The sequence below is a fragment of the Vulpes vulpes genome, chromosome 10, assembly GCF_048418805.1.
Source record: "Vulpes vulpes isolate BD-2025 chromosome 10, VulVul3, whole genome shotgun sequence".
NCBI lineage: Eukaryota > Metazoa > Chordata > Mammalia > Carnivora > Canidae > Vulpes > Vulpes vulpes.
Window position 1 is genome coordinate 57,466,391 of NC_132789.1, and position 23,077 is coordinate 57,489,467.

General features: G+C 50.2%; 2 protein-coding genes across 2 annotated transcripts in view; one reads left to right on the forward strand and one right to left on the reverse strand.

Moving 5' to 3' along the window:
• The window catches only part of ZDHHC17 (zDHHC palmitoyltransferase 17), an 88,179-nt gene extending 85,011 nt beyond the window's left edge, over positions 1-3,168 (forward strand). Inside the window, exon 17 of the mRNA XM_025992153.2 lies at positions 280-3,168. Coding sequence (XP_025847938.1) covers positions 280-418 — 139 coding nt within the window. The 3' untranslated portion in view covers positions 419-3,168. The remainder of the gene's footprint in view (positions 1-279) is intronic.
• Positions 3,169-8,213: 5,045 nt separating this feature from the next.
• Positions 8,214-22,499, reverse strand: CSRP2 (cysteine and glycine rich protein 2). The gene is made up of 6 exons (XM_072724433.1): positions 22,365-22,499; positions 13,448-13,560; positions 12,793-12,961; positions 9,647-9,776; positions 9,100-9,193; positions 8,214-8,521 (listed from the first exon to the last, which is right to left on the reverse strand). The coding sequence occupies exons 2-6, from the start codon at positions 13,557-13,559 to the stop codon at positions 8,445-8,447; spliced, it is 582 nt and encodes a 193-aa protein (XP_072580534.1). The 5' UTR covers position 13,560; positions 22,365-22,499; the 3' UTR covers positions 8,214-8,444.
• Between the last annotated feature and the right edge of the window lie 578 nt (positions 22,500-23,077).

Consider the following 23,077-nt stretch of genomic DNA (forward strand, 5'->3'; position numbering starts at 1 on the left):
GGAATGAAAGAGATGCAGATTTGAATAACTTTAAAATATCATTGCATAACCCATTAAACTAGCAAAAGAGAGAAGAAAAATTAGTGTTGGGAGAGCCGTGAAGAAACACGAATGCATATATATTTTGTAAAGTTATAAACAGGTTCTATCTGGCAAGTACCCTGAGTTTTTAAGTTTAGAAAAAAAATATATTTAACACCAAAATTATATTAAACTCGTGTATTAAATTATTATACTAATAGACTTTTTCTTTTCTTTTTGTTGCGGGGGGTGTTATAGCCATGGATGTGTGAGGAATATTATAGACTTCTTTGAATTTCGATGCTGTGGCCTCTTTCGTCCTGTTATCGTGGACTGGACCAGGCAGTATACAATAGAATATGACCAAATATCAGGATCTGGGTACCAGCTCGTGTAGCAACATCTTTATCCTATGAAGCATATTGCTGAGTGGTGCCTGAAAATTGTGTCTGTCCGTGTCTCTCTCACACTCGAATCCACACTTTTTGAACAATAGCATGCTATCTGTAGGGCTAACAGTGAATTTTACAGTCTTTTTTTCAACACTTTTATTAACAAAAGTAAACATGGACAGAGCACACTGCCACTTCTGGGAAGAATAAAGATCATAAAAGGAATTTTAATGGTTCTTAATGTGGGAATTCACAACATACTCAACTTTTTGCTTTTGTTCTCATAACATTTTTCACGAAGAAAGAGTGAACTTATTCTGTTGACAGACATGGTATACTGATCAGAAATGTTCGATTCTAGCTAAAACTAAATTTACGGTATATGGCTAAATTTTATGATGCAATCTACTATGACTATTGGATTTAATTCCGGAGAGTTGTCTCAAATTGATTCAGGCTAGTATTATGTACATTTTAGAATGTACATGTAAATACTGTGATAAAAATCATGTGGTTTTATTAGGGATCTACTGTAATATGTCTTCAAGGGCACAAGAAAATAATGTTCACAAAAATATGTGCTAACAATATTTTATCACCATCAGCTGTTGCAATGCTGATATATTTCTAGTTCAGTGAAATAATTTGTAGTAACCTTGCTCTGAGGTTTTATGGTCTGATAATAAAGCACTTGCATGAGTATAGTAAGTCATGTTATTTTGTTCAAACTTAAAAAGCCCTACTAAGTGCATGATACACCTCATAGAATGTTATACTAGCACATACTATCCAGTAAAGCATAAATTAGAATTTAATTTGATGTGCACAAACAGTCCAATTTTTAAGAGTTGAGGTAATTTCAAGGCAGAACAAATAAGTTAATGCAAAATTCTCAGTAATAGAGATAAATGGATATACTTCTAGAATTCTGAGCTGCAAAATAAATTGTAGACAAAATAATGGAGTTTAGCTAAAGATGGAGCATGATCTCTGTACATATAGCACATGTGAATAAAAGAAAAGCTAATGGTATATTCTGGTTTTTAAAAAATGACCTATCTGAAAGAATTTAATCCTCAAGATTATTTCAATTTTCCCAATATTGAATGTTTTGAAATTTGTTAATGCTGTCTGAAACAATTTCAGAAAGATTTTCTTACTGTTAAATGTGATGCACTGATCAGTTTTTGTTGCAGCATTTCCATACTCTCACGGTGAACTGTTAGTCACTGCTTCCATAAATATTGTTTACAGAGTGAGACTTGGGTTAGTCCTCTTAAGTGCTGTAGCAAACTGTGGTTCGAGCAACCTGTGGGAAACCTGTGAGAGGGAATGGGCTTGGGGGAGGGTGGGAAAAGAGTGGTCGGACTGCTGACAGATCCTAGACCAGTGTAAAGATTGTGTATCTGTATATAAATAATTTATCAAATAGTTTTCTCTTTGTGTCTATATGTGTTAGTGTATTTAAAGCTGCTCATTTCATTTTATCCAACCAAAAAGAAAAGGGAGATAACTAATGAGCTTCTAGTGATGTTCAATATTGCTGTTAATAGGCATTTATACCCTGCAAGTTCACTGCATGTCTGATGCTTGGTAAAATTAGTATTCTCTGTAAAAAGCAGATCACAGGTATTAAAGCAATCTAGTGGTATACCCGCCCCTTGCCTTAGTAAGAGGAGCAGTGAAACTGTATATAGTTGATGTTCAGTATTTCCAAGTACATTTTTATATAGTAGTTTCTTTGACCATAAGTCACACATCGAAAAGATTACCTTTAGTGTATTTGAGTGTTTTAATATTAGAAAATTGGCATACGTACTTTATTTTTGAAAAGGGAAAAGATGGGTGTGGGGTGGCAATAGGATTGTGCCATTTTGTCATAGAATGTAAAAAATTGGTTAACTTTACAAATGTCTCTGCTAGTTTTGACTACTAATTGGGGGAAATTTTAGATAATTTTTAAATTCAAAGTTATTTATAAAAGGCTAGAATTTGTTTTAATTTTTTGTATTTTGAGCCACTTCACATGAAGACTCAGTTGCAATTTTTATTGAATACATTTTTATTAACAGTCGAATACAATGGTGGGATTCTCAGAGTTTGGATAAGAGTGTTGTTACCATGTTCTTTCTTTGTGGTACAATATTCTTTTCAGTGCAAAAGAGATGTCTTTCAGTTAAATACTTTAGATCTATAAGTACATGGAAAATATTAGCAATGTTAATGCTTTAGTACTAACCATCTCACAGTACCGGTGAAATCTGTAACTTAGAGATGGTCAGATGGTCAGGAGCCAACTATGCAGCAGTGTACCGTACCGTCTGTTTACTTATTTTGTAAGTCCTGTGTGTGGAACCAGCTTAACCCAGTTCTAAAGTTGTATATGAAGGTGACCCTTTTGGGAATAGTTCATAGCAGCTTAATTGGATACTTTTAGCAAATAGGAACTTATTTCTCAACCCCGTACATGAATTACTTCTCTGGAGGTTTTTTTCCCCTTCATATTTTTTGTTGTTCCCAGGAATTCATTTGAAATGTTAATAGGCATAAAACAGCATCGTTATACTTAAGCTATGGGTATTTTTATTTTATATTTTCTTTATTTATAACTGTGCCAAGTATTATTTTGCTACTTACCGTGTTACTCTGTGGAAAGAAAAACCTGTAAAGTGTTTAATAAATTAGTTCTCCTTACATAAATTAAATCTGTCAAAATTTTGTAAAATATTAATCAGAATAAATATTGACTCTTAAATGTGTGCTTGCCTGTTATTTCGCTCAGTTCACGTCAAGAAACTGAGGACACCCTGGGAGTGGTACCTGTGATACGGAAAGATTATTTGTGTATTTATATCTGGGTCAACTAGGAATCAAGTAGCAGGACTAGAAATTAGCAAAAGTAGAAGGTGGTGATAGTATTCCTTAAAGAAATCCAATACCGTGTGTATGTAATTAGTATTTTTTTATAAAGATTTTATTTATTTATTCATAGAGACACACAGAGAGAGAGAGAGGCAGAGACATAGGCAGAGGGAGAAGCAGGCTCCATGCAGAGTCTCGGACGTGGGACTCGATCCAGGGTCTCCAGGATCATGCCCTGGGCTGCAGGCAGCGCTAAACTGCTGCACCACTGGGGCTGCCCTGTAATTAGTATTTTTTAAATAAAAGGAATAAATTTTTCTTTAAGAATTGTGCATTCCATAGAGTATTAGGATGCTCAGGGACTGTATGAATCTCCAAATTTTATTTTATTTTATTCCTTCTTAAAATATTTTACTTCTTTATTCATGAGACACACACAGAGAGAGGCAGAGACACAGGCAGAGGGAGATGCAGGCTCCAGGCAGGGAGCCCGACGTGGGACCGATTCTGAGACTGCTGGAATCACGCCCTGGGTCGAAGGCATACGCTCAACCGCTGAGCCACCCAGGCGTCCCTAAATCTCCAGATTTTAAATCTAAGTGCTGTCTAGAGACACCAGGGTAAAATTTTGGAAAAGGAAACCTACCAAACATTGATCTCAGTTACTTGAAAAGCTGTGCAGGACAACTTTATTGGGGAATTTAGAAAGCAAAAATTTGCTTCCTGTTCACAGGATTGTTTATGGTTTAATTGAGAACCCAGTCATAGTAAATATTTTCAGATTGGACTAATACTCATTTCACGATTATCTTATGATACTTGAAATGATCCCTCCAGAGCTTTATAGAGCTCAGGTAACAGTATTTTGAACAAATGTAAAAATGAAGCAAATTCTACAGCAGGCCATCTATGATAAGGATATCTGGTTCTAAGTTTTAGAGATAACTGGAAACCAGTGATACATATCAGGACAGGAAGTCTTAAGCTTCTTGTCAAAAAGTAAATCTTCAGTTCCACAAAGTTGTTGGTATAGAGTTATTAAATATCTTTATGTGATGTATAAAATAAGTCTGTAAATCCAAGTGGAATATTCAAAACGTTCCTTGATCTAGGTCGGCTAAGTCACAAACTCCAGGAAACTAGTAGATGTGCCTTTTAAAAACTTTTTGCCTTTGCAGTATGAATTTTTTGCTCAGAATATCTATCATCAGACATTTATTTGGTGAAAAAATACATTTTAATAGACAGCCATGTTCCTAGTACTCAGAAGGAGGGACTGTTCCCATTCAGAGCATCCAGAAAGCCTCATTGCTGTTGGTGCAGCTTGGTTCTGTAGGTTTACAGTTTTCATCAGATTTGGAAATTTCTCAGTCATTAAATATTTGCTTTCCCTCCCCCCACCCCTGGCTTTTCAGGAAACCCCAGTTACACATATATTAGGCCACTTGGGATTGTCCTACAGCTCACTGATCAACTCATCTTTTTTTTTTTTTTTTTTAATTTTATTTATTTGTGAGAGATAGAGAGAGAGGCAGAGACACATGCAGAGGGAGAAGCAGGCTCCATGCGGGGAGCCCGACGTGGGACTCAGTCCCGGGACTCCAGGATCACGCCCTGGTCTGAAGTTGGCGCTAAACCGCTGAGCCACTGGGCTGCCCATGACTAGTAATTTTTGATTGGATGCCAGACACTGAACTGGGTGCTAGGTATTTCTGTATTCCTACAAAAAGTGCAGAGCTTTGTTCTGAGACACACTTATTTAGAAGCGCCAGGCCTTTCAGGATTTATTACTACGCAAGACTTGATAGGCAGGACCCTGGTGGTGGTCAGTTTGATTTAGTTAGTCCCCATTGCTGGGGCAAGACCTGTGTGCTCCGTCTGAAACACGTCCTTGTGTTTCCCATCTCACTGGTGGGAATGAACCGGCTCTATTCTCAGCTCCACATGAGCACCAGACGTTGGTCTAGGTCTTGCAGTTAGTTTGCTCTCTGGTCTTGGGTGTTACCTCACATGCATGCACGATTCAGCACTCTGCTGAAAACTTGCGGAGTGGGGTTGGGTCATAGTCTGCGTGTATGTGGAGTTTCCTGTGCAGCTTTCTCTGGTCCCTTGAACTCGAGTTGCCGGGGTCCCTCCGGGCTCAGCTCAGTCTCCACTCAGTGCCTTCCAGCCCCACCAGTGTTCTCTCTTTGTACCAGCTACAGCCCAGAAACTCCCTAAAGAAGTAAGCTTTGTTAATCCTGGAACTGATCTCATTTTGCCCGTAGCTGTCTGTTGTTGCCTGTTGTCCAGTGTCTCCAAACCATATTTTTTTTCCATGTAACTTGTGGTTTTGGTTGTTTCAAGTGAGAGGGTAAATCTGGCCCTGTTGTTTTCACTTTGCTTTAAGTAGAAGTCTGAGTTAATACATTTCTTTAATTTCTAATATGGAAAATGTTGATAGATGTAATTGGTCATAAGCAAAAGCTCCTTGGGGTCCCTTAATAATTTAAGAATGTAAAGGCATCCTGAGATTTAAAAAAATTTGAGGACCAGTGATCCAGACCAACATTGCCCAGCGCTTAAGGTGTTAGTGGTTCCATGGCCAACTAATTTGGTGTAAGGCTCTGAAGTTAGAAAGCAAGCAAACAGGCTTCTCAACTACAGGCTCTCCAGGTCTTCAACATGCTAGTGTGTGTTCATATATTTATATATGCATATTTATACCTCGATACAGGTTGACAGCAGTACTTCCATACAGCATTTTAATATCACATTTGGATTACTTTGGGGGCTGCCCTATTGACCTAACATCCAGATATTGAAGGTGATTCATCCCAGAGCAGTCTACCCAAAGCCAAGTTCTCTATTCTCCTCCGGGAGTCACTGGTAACTAATTTTACAATTCTGTAGTAGCTGTTTTGTCATGGCTCCCAATTTAATTTTTGTTACGAGTGGCTGTCTCAATTGTTTATTGGGTAGAAATCTCAAATTACTACGCACCTGGCATTTAGAGTGTTTTCCTCTCTGATATCTAGGAGTATCTCCAATTTCAGAAATTTAATAGGTATGGGAAATGTGGGTTGTGTGTGTGGGTTGTGTGTGGGGGACAGTTTAATAGATACATTTTGGTTATCTATAGCTGCCTAATCAACCACTCAAAGATTTAGTGGCCTAAAAATGGTATTTTTGTTCATAAGTCTCTAGTTTGGTCAGGACTTGACAGGAATAGCTTATTCTGTTCCACTTGGTGTCAGCTGGGGTGGTTCAAAAACAAGATCAGAATAATCTGAAGGCTTGCTTACTCATGCCGGTTGATGATACTGGCTGATGGGCGAAATCTCAGCCAAGGCTATGGCTGTAGCATCTCACTGTAGCCCCTTCGTGTGTTGGGCTTCCTCAGAACATGGTGGCTGAGTTCCAAGAGTTAGCATCTGAAGCGAAAGCCACAGGCAAAAGCCGTACTGTCTTTACTGATCTTGTCTCATCCATTGTATTGTGCTGGTTAAAAACTAGTCACTAGGGTTGGCCTTTATTCAGAGGGAGGGGGGAATCAGTCTCCAGGTTTTGATGGGAATGTCCAAGAATCCATGGGCAGGTTTTAAACTACCACATAGAGAATTAGAAGCTACTCCGTAAGCCTTCTTTAATCTGGCCTAACTCCATTTATTGCTGGTTAACCCCCCCAGGCTAACACAAAGGCCTTCTCCTCTGCCACAGTGGAACTTGGCTTCTAAGACATCGATGAGGTGCTCACGGCTATGATGCATGAATTCTTTCCCCCTAGTACTTCCTCACAATGGACGTCTTCCCACGGAGTTCCTGCTTATGTTTTTGATGGCCTGCCCAGCACAGCCCCTGTAACTTGCCATAATAAGCAATAGCAGATGTTAAGATAGGCTTTGGATTAAAATATGCTATTGGTCATGTCAGTTCAGTTTCACCAATACACATTGAGAGACCCATTTCCTGAAATGGGACCCTACCCCTGAAAAAAAAAGGTTGGATTAGTCTTTGATAACTCAGTCTTTGGGGACATAATGAAAGTATTCTCTGTACGGCCTAAAGTTCCTTTTTTTTTTTTAAGATTTTATTTATTCCTGAAAGAGAGAGGAAGGCAGAGACGTTAAGCAGAGGGAGAAGCAGGCTCCAGGCAGGGAGCCTGACGTGGGACTCGATCCTGAGGCCGAGGATCACGCCCTGAGACAGGGGCAGGTGCTCAATCGCTGAGCCACCCAGGCGTCCCTAATGTTCCTTTTCTCCTGAGCCAGCTAACTGTGCCAGGACAACACAACATTCTCTGCAGCATATGCAGGATTGAGATGTTAGAGTGAAGCACTTTAGTTACCAGGATCTAGTAAGTGACCATCTCTCAGATCAGAGTGGAGTCTAAAAAAAAATAAGTCCTACCCAGCCTCAGATTCTAAAGTTGTCCGTAGGTGGCTGTTGGTAATAATCTGTAGATTTAGGTGAATCAAAAAATTGTTTCAGTGTTTGGACAGCGTGCCCACCAACCTGGGTCACTGTGCCTTTCTGGGGAGCTTGTTAGAGGGGCCTCTGTGGCCCTGCTTCTAGAGAGTCTGCTTCTGTAGGGTCTAGGAGGCCGCCTTTAAATACCTCTAGGTGCTTCTAATACAGGTGGTCTCGGAGCCACGCTTTAGAGGCGGAACCACCAGCTGGAGTGGGGAGGGAGGAAGGGCGGGCAGCCAGAAGAGGCCCTGAATGCCGACTCTGAAGGGCTAGAACCCGTTGCCTGGCAACCCTCACTCTCGAGGCCTACTTGTCAGGTTAAATAATCTCTTCCACCAGCTGGAGTGTAGACATTAGCCTAGTAAGTCGCCTGTGTAATGAGGTGGACCCTCCTGAACCACTAAAATGCAGGTAGGGACTCAGGTGACTTTCTACAACCTGAAATCCCAGCTCCTTCTCCAAAAGGCTGACTGAGAGACACTCACCAAATCAAGCTGAAGTTTTATTTAACATGTAAAAGAAACAATTCTTGGGAATGCTGACGAATAAAGCAAACGGATACAGTGCTCTCCTCCTGCAAGTCAGCCAGCCTGTCCGCATAGGGGACAACAGACGGTACTCAAGTGCTGGCACGATTTCACAGTAGTTAAGTGTTGGGTCATCTGTGCCTAGGTGATGTAGCGATTCTCCGTGTGTGATCTCGGTTCTGGGTTTACACCTTCACTGGGCGTGAACAAGGGCTCCTGCTCCTTGGCCATAGCCAAATCCCTTGGGCCCAAAGTTCTTTGCATAGCATCCTACAAAAGAAAGGGGAGAGACAGTGGGAGACCATTAAGTTTTGCTAGCATTGCTTAAGACCCACAAAACGACACAAAACCTTGTAAGTCTAAAAAAAAAGTTTGCCGCGACCCAGAGTTCAACTTATTTAAGATCTAGAACGAAGCGATGTATTAAAGATCTCAGAGCCGCAAAGGTAAGTCCAAACATTTTGATTCCCCAGTATTCGGCTCATGGTCCTACTTGAGTTACAAGCATAAAAAATCGGGCCAGGCAAGTTACAGATTTGTCTGTTACCTTCAGAGCTTCATATGCTCTGCTGAAAACAGGTGAAAAAAGACTCCATACTGAGGGTTTTTTGTCTGATCTTCTGGGGAGTTGGACCAGAACATGGCTTTATTGCATCCTCTCAAACTGTTCTGTGGGTCTGTGCTACCTGCAAGCACCTCAAGATCCTCTATTTTCAAATAGTGGCAGTCTCACCTTTCCCCACTGCCAGAGCTGGGGTCTTTTTTGTCTTTAAATGCTGGTGACATTTCCTTGACCCATGACCAGTGTGGGATACTCAGATGGGCGTAAACACATAAATTAATTTTACCTTTACAATAGATTTCACCTTCTTTCTCAGTCAAAGTTGTTGATTCGAGACTCTTCCCACACTTGGCACACCGGAAACAGTTTTTGTGCCAGGGCTGGAAGAGACCATTGAGGCAGTCTGAGGGCCTGGGCTCCTGGGGCACGGCCCACCCGGCTCAGGAGCAGTGAGCCCCTCCCCCGCCCCCACCCCTGCCCCAGCACCTGCACACAGGCACCTGCACGCTTGCTCGCGGGCAGGAGGGCCAGGTGCTGGCTGCACGGGCCCGGCCCGAGGCACCCCTGGCAAGGGCTGCTCCCCGCTCCGAGGTGGGGGCCGTACGGAGAAAGCACCTGGGCTTCCTGACACTTGGCATCACCCGGCAGGTCTGGGGTTCGGGGCGCCCCGTCTGAAAACAGGTTTCTTTCAAGCAGAGAGGAGGTTTGCCGAGTGAGGGCACTGCTTCAAGACGTCAACGACTCGGGTGGGAAATCTAAGACCCGAATCCAAGGGGCTTGTTTAGTCCTGGAAGGGAGCCGGGGTGGGGGGGCAGGGGGGCCCAGCACCCTACCTTCCCGGCTCCGATGATCTTCTCAGCTGCGTACACGGCGTCCCCGCAGCGGGAGCACTTCTCAGCGCCTCCGAATTTCTGAGCAAACTTAGAAGTGTTGGGGTTCGTCGTGGGCCTGTGAGGCGGTGCACTGGGGGGGGGGGGACACAGCAGGGCTGAGCGGCGGTGACCTGGTGCCAGGCGTCCCACCCCACCGGCCAGCAGTCGCTGCTACCGAGGCTCCTTGTGGTAGGTCAGTGACAGGCAGGGACCACAGTGGGGGTCCCCGAGGTAGGAGGTGCGACTCCAGCGCTCCATCGGAGGAAAAGCTTGCACCGAGGTCCATCTCTGCCCGGTGCAGCACGAGGTCCATCTCTGCTCCGTGCTGTTCGGGTCCCTTCTCTCCAAGGGGGGAAACCCGGTTTTCCCCGCTTTCTTTCGTGAGCTCCCCCTTCACTACACAGGGGTGTCTACTCCACAGCGTGAGGGCTCGGACACGGGAAGGTCAGAGGACAGCAGCACGTGGCACAGGTGTCCCGTTTCTCCCGTTGGAAAAACAGGTTTTTTTTTTTTCCCTGATTATAGTTTGTCACATACGTTTTTAAAATAAAATGTTCATTTATAAATGCTGCCTTTTCATAAAACAACGTATTCCAACGCTCCACCTGTGCCTTCATCCGTTCACCTTCGCTGGGTCATGCACCCCGCGTGAGGCCTTCCGTGTGTGGCATTTATGGAACCGTGTTCGCCGGGCTCACTGGAAGCCTCATTCTGCGCAGCAGATACCAGCGCGGTACCGGCCCGTGTATCAAGGTTCCCAGTCGCCCCTAATGTATGCATTTTTAAAAAAATTCTACAACCTATTGTATATACTTCCCCCCCTTTAAAAAAAAATATTTTATTACTTATTCGTGAGATAGAGAGGCAGAGACCCAGGCAGAGGGAGAAGCAGGCTCCCTGCGGGGAGCCCAATGGGGGACTCGATCCTGGAACTCCAGGGTTACACCCTGGGCTGAAGGCAGACGCCCAACCGCTGAGCCCCCCGGGCGTCCCTACTTCCCTTCAAGAGTGATCTTTAGAAGGTGTTCACCGGGATACTCATTTGGATTAGGAGTCTCCCAAGAAAAATTTCCAACACATCTTGTTAATAAGAACTTAGTGGAGATCATCTCCCGCCTCCGAGCAAATGACCTGGGAGGCTGCGGATGACTAACCCCACGGCTCTTATGTGACGTAACTCGCTGGCGAGCCAGGGAATCTGGATGGCCAGGAGTCTGAGCTGAAAAGGGCAGTCCTGCCTCGGAACATCCCTGCCCACCCAAGGCTGCTGCCTCCCCAGGGGATCCCGTGACGATCTACGGTCCCCATGTGCCATCGGCACCACAGCCCTAAGTGTGCTCCAGGCCAAGGTGCTCCCAGACTCGTCACGAGGAGTGGCTTCTGGAAAAGGAATCCTCCACATCTGGTCCTCGTATGTGGCCAGGCCAAGCCGGGGAGGCGGCAAGGGCACAGGTGGCCGGGCCAGCACAGGGGGCTCGCCAGTTACTGGAGAAGGTGGAGAAGCGGGCGGAGGGCCCACTGGTCTGCAACTTTAAGACCATGACTTTTGGGATTACGGATGAATTTGGTTTCACTGGGGGGAAGGTGTCTAGGTAGATGTGTTTTGAAAGACTTGAAATAAAATCTCGGAATACAAGAATGGATCTGAACAAGCTGGCCAGGAGAGCAGAACAAGAACAATGGACTTTTAACAAAGACCATGGTAAGCCGGGCTCCCACAGGCGATGGCACGCAGCACGGGGTCAGCCCCGTACAGGTGCACGACGGGGCACCGGGGCTCAGGAAGTCTGAGTGTGGAAAAGACCTGAAGAATGGACAGGTGGGCCCCCATGCAGGGGAAAGAGCACAGGTGTGGGCACCAGTGGACACGGGGTCAGATCCTGGCTGTGTCACTTCCCTGTGACCTGAGCCTCAGCGTCCTGTCTGTAGAATACAGACGACAGTATCTACAGAGGTGCTGTATGGATTATGTGTAATGAACATAACCGTTCCGCAGGGAACAGGCGCTAAGGATTATTTCAGGCAAACCCATGATGCACCGTGTTTGAGATGGTCAGCTTTGGGGTTACACCAGGTTCCTTTCCAGCCTCTACAGTTAAGCAGCAACGTGACTGTAGACAAATCACATAATTTTCATTGTTTGAATTTGTTAAGACGGGAAAGCCTATGCTGTCAGGTTGCGAGGATTATACGAGGTAACGTGTTGACATTGCACGGCGGCCAGCTCACAGAGCGTGATTAATGGTCTTGTCCAACAAAAGGTTGTCTTGTTGGAATATTACACCAGTTTTGGCTTCTTTGATATAAAATGTTTGTGAAAAACGTGAAGTTCAAAAGAGTGAGTCATTGGGCCAAAAATAGGAATTAAGAGGGAATTGCAAATGAAGAAATTATGTAGCCTGAACATGAAATACAAAGTGAAAGTTAGCAGAATTAGCATCTTGCTATTTAGGTACTGGAACCTTTTAAAATTTAACACTGGGCAGCCGGGGTGCCTCAGTGGTTTAGTGCTGCCTTCAGCCCAGGGCCTGATCCTGGAGACCCTGGATTGAGTCCCACGTCGGGCTCCCTGCATGGAGCCTGCTTCTCCCTCTGCCTGGGTCTCTGCCTCTCTCTCTTTCTCTGTGTCTCTCATGAATAAATAAATAAAATCTTTTAAAAAAAATTAGTACTAGTCTCTCATTCAAAAGCAGGAAATAATTCCAATTTTTAAGTAAGAGTTTTTAGGTTAAAGTCCTTGCTTGGTGAAGTAGCCTGAGGTGGAAGGAGTGGTGAGTGGCCAGGACTTTTCACTGACTGCTTCCCTGCAGGTGACTGGGTGTCCCATGACTCAGACCCCGCCTTTCTGTCTCATCTGATGCCTGCCCCCTGGTCTGGGGTAAATGTAAGCCACGTGCTTCTGAGAACAGGGCTCCTTGATACACCGGGAACTGCTGTCACTGGAATAATCAAGGATTTTTTTTAGGTCCCAGCCTGTCCTTTTCAAGCTTACAGAACAGTCTCTTGTTGATACTAGAAAACTGGCACAACTGGGCTGACTGGGGCCGGCCCTGGGCGGTGCCCCGTCCCCCGTCCCCCGTCCCCCCGTCCCCGGGGCAGGCGCCCACCTCTCGGGCTTGATGCCCAGCCTCTCGCCGCGGTCGGTGCTCAGCGTGCCCGCGCCCTGCCCGTAGCCGTAGCCCTTGGGCCCGTACTTCTTCCCGTAGCATGACCGGCAGTAGATCTCCTCGTCGTGAATCGCCACCGTCGTGCTGTCCAGGTTCTTCCTGCAAACCACTGCGGGGAAGAGGTCAGGGAGGTCAGGCCTTCAGGGGCGCCGCGCGGCCCTTCTCCTGGGGATGCCGAGGCCGGACGCTGCCCCCTGGTGACCCGAGGCCGAGGGGGGGAGGGGGGGCCGGGTGCACGGGGAGGCGGGGGGGGGGGGGGGGGGGGGCCGGGTGCACGGGGAGGCGGGGGTGGGGAGAGGGGGGCCGGGTGCACGGGGAGGCGGGGGTGGGGAGAGGGGGGCCGGGTGCACGGGGAGGCGGGGGTGGGGAGAGGGGGGCCGGGTGCACGGGGAGGCGGGGGTGGGGAGAGGGGGGCCGGGTGCACGGGGAGGCGGGGGTGGGGAGAGGGGGGCCGGGTGCACGGGGAGGAGGGGAGGGAGGAGGGGGCCGGGTGCACGGGGAGGCGGGGGGGGGGGGGGGGGGGGGGGGCCGGGTGCACGGGGCCGTCACGCGGTGCGGGGGGGGGGGGGGGGGGGGAGGGGGGGCGCGGACTCACTGCACAGGAAGCAGCAGCGATGGAAGCTCCTGCCGTCACACTGCACCTCCTCTGCGTGGTACACGGTCCCCCCGCAGGCCGCGCACCGGTTTCCACCTCCCCACACGGGCATCCTGCGGGAGAAGGGCTCCTCAGGGAGAAGGCCCCCCCCCACCCCCCCGCCCGGGGCGCCTTGCGGAAGGGGCCGAGCCCGCAGCGCATCCCCCCTCCAGGACCCCCCCCCCCCCCCCCCCCCCGCCCTCCGGCCCATCCTCCAGCCCATCCCCCTCACCCCCGTCCCACCCCCCTCCGCCCGTCCCGACACCCAAGGACCCGGGACCGGGGCCCCAGGAGCCCTGAAGGCCAAGGCGGGGCCTCCGGGAAAGCCGATGCCCGGAACCCCCTCCCCCTTCTGGTCCCACATCCCCCCAGATTCCTCCAGGGAAGCGATGTCCCTTTCTAGGCCCACGGGCTTTAGAAAAGTATTTACTAACATGTGGTTTCCTAGGATGGTCCACCAGGCCTCCTCAGTTCCTGATGAAATTCAGCTGAGAATTTACAGACTTTATCATCTTTTAAAGATTTGATTATTTCACTCCTGAGAGAGGCAGAGACACAGGCCGAGGGAGGCGCAGGCCCCACGCAGGGAGCTTGACGCGGGACCCGATCCCGGGATCCCGGGACCCCGGGGTCACGCCCTGAACCAAAGGCAGAGGCTCAAGCACTGAGCCCCCAGGCGTCCCATAAAACCTTAATAATTTTACGTCCCAACAATCAAGAGCATGATCAGGGGACCCATCCTGTTGAACAGCATAGAATCAGAGAATCAACCTGTACTTGGAAATTAAAACCAGGGGAAAAAAAAAAAACCAAAAAAACGGTCCTTTACCAGAAAGTTTGAGAAACACTGGTGCAGATGGCATGGACCCCACCCTCAACTCCAGGGCCGGGTACTCAGTCATGGCAATGAGGCCGCTGCTTCCTCCGCCCTCTCCCCAGTGCCCTCACCCCAGTGATTGCTGGGAGAATGGGCACACGACCCCGAGGCAGGTCAGTGAAGTTAAAGACCCGGCTTTGGCTTAGGACGGTGTGGCTGCAGGGGCAGATCCGCTGGCTGCTGTCTGACCATCGTAAGAAGAGCCTAAGACCGAAGCCAGCACAGAAGAAAAGGGACAGACGAGGTTCTGACAACTTGCAGCTGTGTCTCGCCCCACCCCAGACACTACGGGAGCCACTGAGTTGCCTTCTGAGCCTCCTTCCGTCTTCCGACGGGGCCCAGGTAATTCCAAGCATCTGCAAAAGTCACAGCCTCCCGCGAAGGCCTCCTGGGAGATGGGCAGCAGCGCCGGACCAGGCCTGCAGGCTCTGCCCTAGGAGCGGCATACACCTCTGACCCCCTTCCCTGGACACAGGTCGCCGCTGTTAGCGTCCGCAGGGAAATCTGAGCCTCACTGTGCGCCCTCGGCCACAAAGCCTGGCTCCAGCGGCCTGCGCTGGCTTGAGCCTGCACTGAGATTAGGGATACGGGCTTTACCCCACGGCTCCAGAGTTACCAGAGTTCTGGAATGCTCGGAGATGCCACAGACATCTGCCAGAAGGACCTCGTGATTCCAGGGGAAACCTAAAACCAAATTCAGGCTTGTAGGTAACGAATGGCCTTGCGATTATTTAAAACTGGATCCCACGGATCAACAGCCCAGCTGGCTTTTAAAATACCTGGTTATTGTCAAGGCGTTTCTCAGGAAGTGTACTGTTCGACGTCAATGTGTATTTTCTATGTTCACACCTGTTTATCTCGGTGCCATCCCCAATAAGGAACCAGATCTCCATCAAGGCTAATGCCCTCTTGGGTTATCTCCGAATAGCATTTGAAAATATAGTTTTCGAAAACTCATCACTTTATGTTATTCTCCACTAAAGAGCAGTCTGGACTTTTAAACAGGCAAGATCTCTCCTTTATGTAATTCACGGTTACTTGAGTTCACTTCTTGTAAGTCAGGTCCGATTTGTACCGCGCATGCCACCCCAGCCAAGTGAGTCACTTTTCAGGAAATACCCATCAAAGGGCCGCACCATTCAGCCTACTCTGTTAACAGCTTCTTCCCCTCGAGGGCGGGGACCACATCTCTGTCTACCCCATTCCACCTACCAGAGTCCTTGGCACATATCAAAGTGACTTCTGTGGTTTTAAGGAATTCTCCCTTTTGCAATCGTCCGTACAATTCCCAATTCCATCTTATGCTTATCAAGACGGAGGCAGCACTGGTCTACTTCTCCTTGTCACATTTTTGAATTCTAAGTAAAAAAATTCTAAGTAAAAAATTTGGATTCTAAGTAAAATTCCCAAGTCCTTAACTCTCTAAAAGCTCCACCGGGGTTCAGGGCTTTCCTGAGGATTTCTAAATAACCCTCCCCATGGTCCAAGCCGATGGTATAACAGAAGAGCCTCCTTGCAAAGCTTCGGCCGGGCGTGTGTGGTTCCTTATGTTGGATACCGGGGGGCTGGGTGTTCCCTACAGTATGTCTGGAATATTTTTGAACGGAAAGAAAGGAGGGGAAGAAGGGAGGGAGGAAGGCTGGCTTGGACGGATGTGGCTTAGCAGTGTGAAAATGGTTGTGCGACTTTGGCCTTCGTTTTCTCATCCGTAAAATAGGGACGGGTAGCTCGCTACCCAGCAGATGCTGTGAAGGTAAAGGGAGGTAAGCGAATGTCCTGGCCCCGTTGCTGTCCCTCCTGCCCTCAGTCTTCCAGCCGGCAAACCCGCTGCAGAAGAGCACGGCTCCCAGTGACAAACAGGCTGGAGAAAAGACTCAGCTGACTGGTCGCGCCGTGGATCTTCCCGGGGGGCTGATAAAACACACTGCAACCGTCCTGAGGGTTCCCTTTGCAGCGACTCAGAAATGAAGTTCAAATTTACACTCTTAGGGTGACGCTGATGGACGTCTCCTGACTTTGGATGATCTTCCATGTGTCACTCCTGGCCCTGCTGTGCAGACAACGACTGTGAAGCTTTGTGGCTCCTATGAGCCTCGGGCCGCACCTCTGCACGATGGCCGCCCCGCGTCCCAGCAGTGGATTTGCACTGAGTGCCCCAGGCCGCGTGTGCCCCAGGCCTGTGCATTCGTTTGCAGAACGGTGACAGGAGGCCTGGAATCCCACCTGACACACGTCTCGCACAAGAGGCCAAACACAGGCTTCTCGGTTTCTCAGTCTGTTGGGAGTTTTTCAAGGTCTGAGGGAATTCTAATGCCAAGTGTTAGATTAAAAAGCTTGCTTTACATCTGAACCCCCTGATGCAATTTCTTTTTGCTGCTTCTCCCCAGGCAAAGACACCACCCAAAATTTCATGAGACTCACCCCTAGGAGAAAATGACCGTCATCCACATCTGAGTCACCTCGTGCTAAAGTTACCTCATTCCCTAGATAAGCAACGGGAGCCACAGAATGACCACACAGGTCATTCCCACGCCACCTGTTCTGCATTTACCGTCTTATTTTAGATTCTAAGTGTCTTGAATCTGTGAATCCAGAGTCTACACGTCACCACTTAAGAGTTTAAATTATTCGCTCCGATACCAGAGGCTTGGAGTGAATCGGGTCTATGAACCCAGATCCTAAATACTTCCAGAAGCTTTGACGTTTTCTTGCTACACACGGGGTTTGGTTATGACACTAGAATCGGGCTAGAATCCAGTCTCCTGAAAGGGACATCCATCATAAACTGGCTTCATCCTGAGGCCCATCCGGCGGGGTCACTAAAGATCATGTAAATGAGTAGCCTGGTCCTGAATTACAGTGATTTTTTTTGCAGGATCAGAGAGTTGTAGTTTGGTCGGAGATGAAGCTTTCCTCCGAGCCCATTCTAAAAATGTTTCGGTCTGCTCCCCAGGCCATCTGGTTAGCCCGCCTCCCTTCTCTAGGGGATACGCCGACCAGGAGGGGCTTCAGGGCTCAGGGCTCAGGGCTCAGCCCCCGTCCCGGCGGCCCCTTCTGCCGGAGCCAAATCTCCAAGGCCGCACAGCCTCAGGCCGCAGCCAGAGCATGGATTTGGGAGTCGACACAGCGTCATTTCCTTCGTCTGCGAGGTGAGGATAACGTGTCTTCCTTACAGTTATCAAGAGGGTGAGATGGAAAAAATGCTTGTAGGAGGCACCCCATGTACAGGGACAGGCTCCACAGGAAGGCACCCCACGTCCCTCCCATCAGGGCAACTGGCTCTCTGCTCCCTGGAACTTCCCTCCTGTTCACAAGTGGGGGGGCAGCTCCTGCCCCCCGCGCCACGCTCTCCTGCGTGGAGGTTCCATGCGCGTGTGCTAAGCCAGCGTCTACTGAGCCAGGCTGGGGACGGGCCCGCGTCGGGGACTTCTGCTCTGGCCGCAGAACGATGCACGGGGATATGGGGACAGCGACCTGGGACGCAGAGGGGGCAGGAAGGGACCCGTCCTGGACGCACCCTCCGCTTCCCCGGGCGATGGGTGATGCTGGGCTCCAGGGGCTGCGGCTCAAGGGTCTGGGTCCTGTCGAGGCTCTGCAGACAGGGGTGCCCGGGGCTCAGCGGCGGGGCTGTGCCCCAGGGTCCCGGGATCAGTCCCCTCTTGGTGTCTCTCGTGAATAAATACCATCTGAAGCCCCCCAGATGCCGCATGCAGAGGCCTGCAGTCTGGGGGTTCAGTGGGGAAGCAGGTGCCTAAGACCCCTGGTATGCAGGTGGGGCACGTAGACGGCGCTGAGGCCACGCGGGAGGCCACCTGCGGGGGTCCCCGGCCTCGTGGCCCCAGACACCCTATGTGATGAAGGGTTGAGACCACGTCGCCGCCCGAGACTCTCGCCCCAAGTTGCCTCAAGACCCGTGGGCAGGAAGGCCCACCCGCGTCCCCTCCCGCCCGGCTCACCCCCAACCTGCTGCTTTCCCCAAAAAGCTCCCGACGTTCCCCTCCACCGCCTCAGCCTGTCCTCACTGCAGAGGACCCCTCTTCTCATCAGTTCTGTGCTCCCCTGAGCCTCCCACCAATGACTTAGCTCTGCAGCAGGGGCTCCAGCAAATTCCTTGACCTGGATGCCACTTGCCAGACCACGTATTGCAAGCACAATGCAACTGGGCTGTCAGTTTGGTCACCCCGGCCCCCAGCACCTGCCACTGCGAGATACTTGATTATTCAGTTTACTGTTTGTGTGATTTTTTTTACTAGTTCTGAGCTTAAACGATATATGGAAAGCATTTAGAAAAGTGCTTGCCACGTGGTAGGTAATAATGATTACAAATACTTACATACAACCTACTATATGTGTCACCTGTATTAAGTAGTTTACTCATACTGCCTTATTTAACTCTCCTACTGAGCAAGGTAGACATGATCATTATACCCGTTTTATGGGTGGAAAAGCTCAGGTATAGAGACCTCAAATGGCTCGTAACTGAAACCAAAACAAAATTACCAGTTCAACTTAAAAAATCAACACCAATAAAATTCAAATCAGCTATAGGGTTTGTTTCACTGATTTTTGCTAAAAGTAAACCACTGTTGGCAACACAGAGATAGTACTGACTTCCGTGGCTCTGGCATAGGCTTTTTATTTTTTTAATTTTTTAATTTTTTAAAAAATATTTTATTTTATTTATTCATGAGAGACACAGAGAGAGAAAGAGGGAAGCAGAGACACAGACAGAGGGAGAAGCAGGCCCCACGCAGGGAGCCCGATATGGGACTGGATCCCGGGACTCCAGGATCACGCCCTGGGCCAAAGGCAGACACTCAACCACTGAGCCACCCAGGTGTCCCCACAGGTGCTTTTTAAATTGGGCATTCTTGTACTACATGAGGATTCGATTCTCTCTGGATTTCTCTCTTTCTGAAGTACTGTGACGCCACCATGAACCCTCTTTCCTATAGTGAACCAGGAAGCTATTTGACCCTAATGGGGTACATGGCATTTGTCCTTTTTTATTAGTGAAGAACAATTAGTAGTACTAATTGGCACAACCAGATAGTAAACAAAACAGCAAGGAACCTGATATCCTCTTCGAGTGATTCACAGCATAGTTCTATTGGTTCTTCCCCTTGACTGACACCAAAACTTAAAATTCTTGACAATCAGAACTTGTGCCAGGCTCCTCCGCCACCTAGTCTGAGAAAACTCCCAGTTGGGTGCTTGAACGGGGACCACAGATTCCTTAAAATACTGGGGACTCGTGAACTTGGTACCATGTACTTTATTTTACGCACTTAAAAACCTTTTGAGGGCACCTGGGTGACTCAGTGGTTGAGCATCTGCCTCGGGCTCAGGGCATGAACCGGAGGTCCTGGGATCGAGTCCCGCGTCGGGATCCCCGCGGGGAGCCTGCTTCTCCCTCTGCTTGTGTCTCTGCCTCTCTGTCTCTCATGAATAAATAAAATCTTAAATAAAATTTCTTTTAAAAAAAAAAGGCTCAGAGGTTTCACCGGACTGCCAGAAGCATCCACCAGACAAAAACAGTTGAGTATCACCATTCTGGGTTACCAGGGCCCCACGGGAGGCTAGAGACTCCCCACCCATAGAGCCCCAGGGATGCCATGCAAATACCAGCCCAGGAAATGATTGGTCATGCCTTGAGGAAACCTGTGAATATCTGCAAAGGGAAGAAACCTCCCCCAGGCAAGGCCCAGTAGCTACTGCTCAGCTGGCTCTCGCTGGTGGCCATCTCCCCATCCGTGCAGCAAAGTTCATAATAGCGTCTAATGACAAGAAATCTCTCCCTGGCTGAGCTGGGCTCTGTTCACAGATCAAGATCAACAAGCCTCTGACAACCCCGCTGTACATGCCAATACATCCATTTTATAAGATGAAGTAGCCAAGGCTAGAGAGTAAAAGTAACTTGCCCAAGGTCATCAAACCAGTGGGTGCTGGAGCTGGCACAAGACTTGGGGACTGGGCAGTCCTGCCCTTTTCACCAAGCCAAGACTCCTCTCCTCAAGGGGAGGCCCATTTGATTTGATTTACCTCATTCTTGACAGGAAAGAAAAATTAGAGGCTCCCATCTCCATGGTCAGTTGGTGGCAATATTGAGGCTAGAGCTAGGCTTCTAAAGCTCCTCATTTATTGCCATCTCGTCTATTCTATGCTGACATTCTTGCTATTTTAGTGTATAATACAATTTTCCCCAAATCCAAGTTATTTTGCAAGTTCATCAGACCTCCAGTGAGTATTGCCTTCATCACAGTATTTAGCATATCAATATTTCTATCAATCAATATTTGAATACATTTTGGAGGAATCCATTAAAAATTTATGATAGAAACCTTAGATGAAATCTGCTAATGTTATCTCCTGCCTGAGTTCAATTAAATATCCATCCCCTACAATTGCAATCTTACTCCTTCCTTTCTTCATTCAATTAACCAATACTGGCTCTGGTCCAGCTGTGCTCAAGGCACCCGGGCAAGTACCCTGAGTCTCAAAGACTGATGAGATGCAGACCCTGCCTCTTGTAACCTCTCCCTAAAAGAGCAAAGAAAACTAGAATCCAGAGTAGAAAGAACACAGAAATATTGATCAAGTACCAGCAGCGGTCGGCTGGAGAGAACAACGGCCGAGGACAGTGAGGGTGGACCGGGGTGCACTTCATAAGATCAGTGATGGTTTGGAATGCAGTTTTGAAATTCTGTGATTGCTTTGTAAACCCATCGGCCATCTCGGTCCTGAGAAATCTGAGTCAAATTATAGCCAAATGTGTGGTTGTCCTATTTGAATTCTTGGCATTTCCTAAGTAGAGCTTTCAAACAGGTTAATTAGAAAAGGACTAAGGAGACCCCTTTTACTGCCTGAGTTAAAAAATTACTACCCCAAACTACAAGATTGTCTCTACTGAAAGCACAAAAAAAGTGAAAATGTGCTTAGTCTGCAGACTGCAAATAAAACAGGTTAAACGTTTTGGGTAACTATTGAAACAAATGCCCTTACAGAAACGTCGGGGTGGGGCAGGGGGTTGGGGGGAAGGGCCGGAGGCAGGGCTGGGGGCAAGGGGTCTGGGTGGGGGGGCAGGGGGGTGGGGGACCGGCTGGGGCAGGGGAAGGGCCTGGGGACAGGCCCGGGGCAGGGGGGGCGGGGGAAGGGCCAGGGGTACGGATGGGGCAGGGGGGCCAGGGGAAGGGCCTGGGGATGGGCTCGGGCAGGGGAGCAGGGGAAGGGCCAGGGGGGCCAGGGGAAGGGCCTGGGGACGAGCTGGGGTAGGGGGGGCAGGGGAAGGGCCAGGGGTAGGGACTGGGGCAGGGAGGCCAGGGCAAGGGCCTGGGGACAGGCCCAGGGCAGGGGAAGGGCCAGGGGTAGGGACGGGGCAGGGGGGCCAGGGGAAGGGCCTGGGGACAGGCCTGGGGCAGGGGAAGGGCCAGGGGTGCAAGGGAAGGGCCAGGGGTAGGGGAGCAGGGGAAGGGCCAGGGGTAAGGACCGGGGCAGGGAAAGGGCCTGGGGACAGCCCAGGGCAGAGGGAGGGCCAGGGGTAGGGGCTGGGGCAGGGGTGCAGGGGAAGGGCCTGGGGACAGCCCGGGGCAGGGGGAGGGCCTGGGGATAGCCCGGGGCAGGGGGGTCGGGGGCCGGGGACGGGGGGGTTGGGGGGGGCAGGCGACGCGCCCCCGCGGGGACACCCCTCCCCCAGGGGCTGCCGACGTGGAGCCGGCGGACGCGGGCGGCGCGGCTCGGGACCTGTTGCGGCGTCTGGGGCCGCGCGCCCGCGCTCGGGGTTTGCACCTGAGCCGCAGCGAGCCGAGACAAAGCCGGGGCGCGGGCCGCGGTCGGGCGGCCGAGGTCCCGCGCCGGGTGTCCGGGGGCCGCAGGGGAGGCTCGCGGCTCGGCCCCGGAGCCCCCGCCCCGCTCCCCCGAGTCCCGGGCAGCCCCCGCGGCGGCGGAGACCCCGGGCCGGGGGCGGGAGGCCGGGAGGGGGGTTCCCCCGCCGCCACTACTCACTCGAGTCGGGCGCAGACCGCGCAGGCCAGCGGCGCTCGCGGGACCGGGGGCACAGGGCGCGGGCAGGCCGGGGCCGCGCGGGGAGCGCCGCAGCCTTTATAGACTCCCGGGGCGTGGCCTGCGCGCCGCCCCTCCCATCTGAGGGCGTGGCCTCCGTGTCGCCCCGCCCACTCGGGGGCGTGGTCTGCGCGCCCGCCCCGCCCCGCGCGTCCCGGACCCCTCGGAGGGCTGGGGCGCCCCGCGGGGGCTGCTCTCGGCTCGGCCGCGGCCTGGGCCCGGGGACAAAGCGCCGAGTCCCGCCTCTTCCTGCGGTTTCCCGCCGGCCTGGCGTCCGCGCCCGCCCCGCCCCCTCCCCTGGGACCCGGCGGCGGGAGAGGAGGCGTCCTCGTCCCCCCAGGCACTCGGGGCCCCCCGCCCCCCCACGGGATCTCCGCGGCGCACGCGAGCCTCTGCTCCCCTTGCCGGCTTCCGCGGATCCAAACCTTCCCGCTCCCAAAGAGCAGCGGGTCTCATCGACACGAAATAGATGACGTCACGAAAACGTGACGAATGAAAACGTCATTCCCACTCCCACGAGTGCTGAGTCGGGGGCGGGGGGGCGGGGGGGAAACCCAAACCCAGCCGGAGCCCAGGGTACCCAGGAGTCCGGATCTCATCCCTGAGCTGCAGGATGATTTATTGTTTTATTTTATTTTATTTTTTTATTTTTTTTT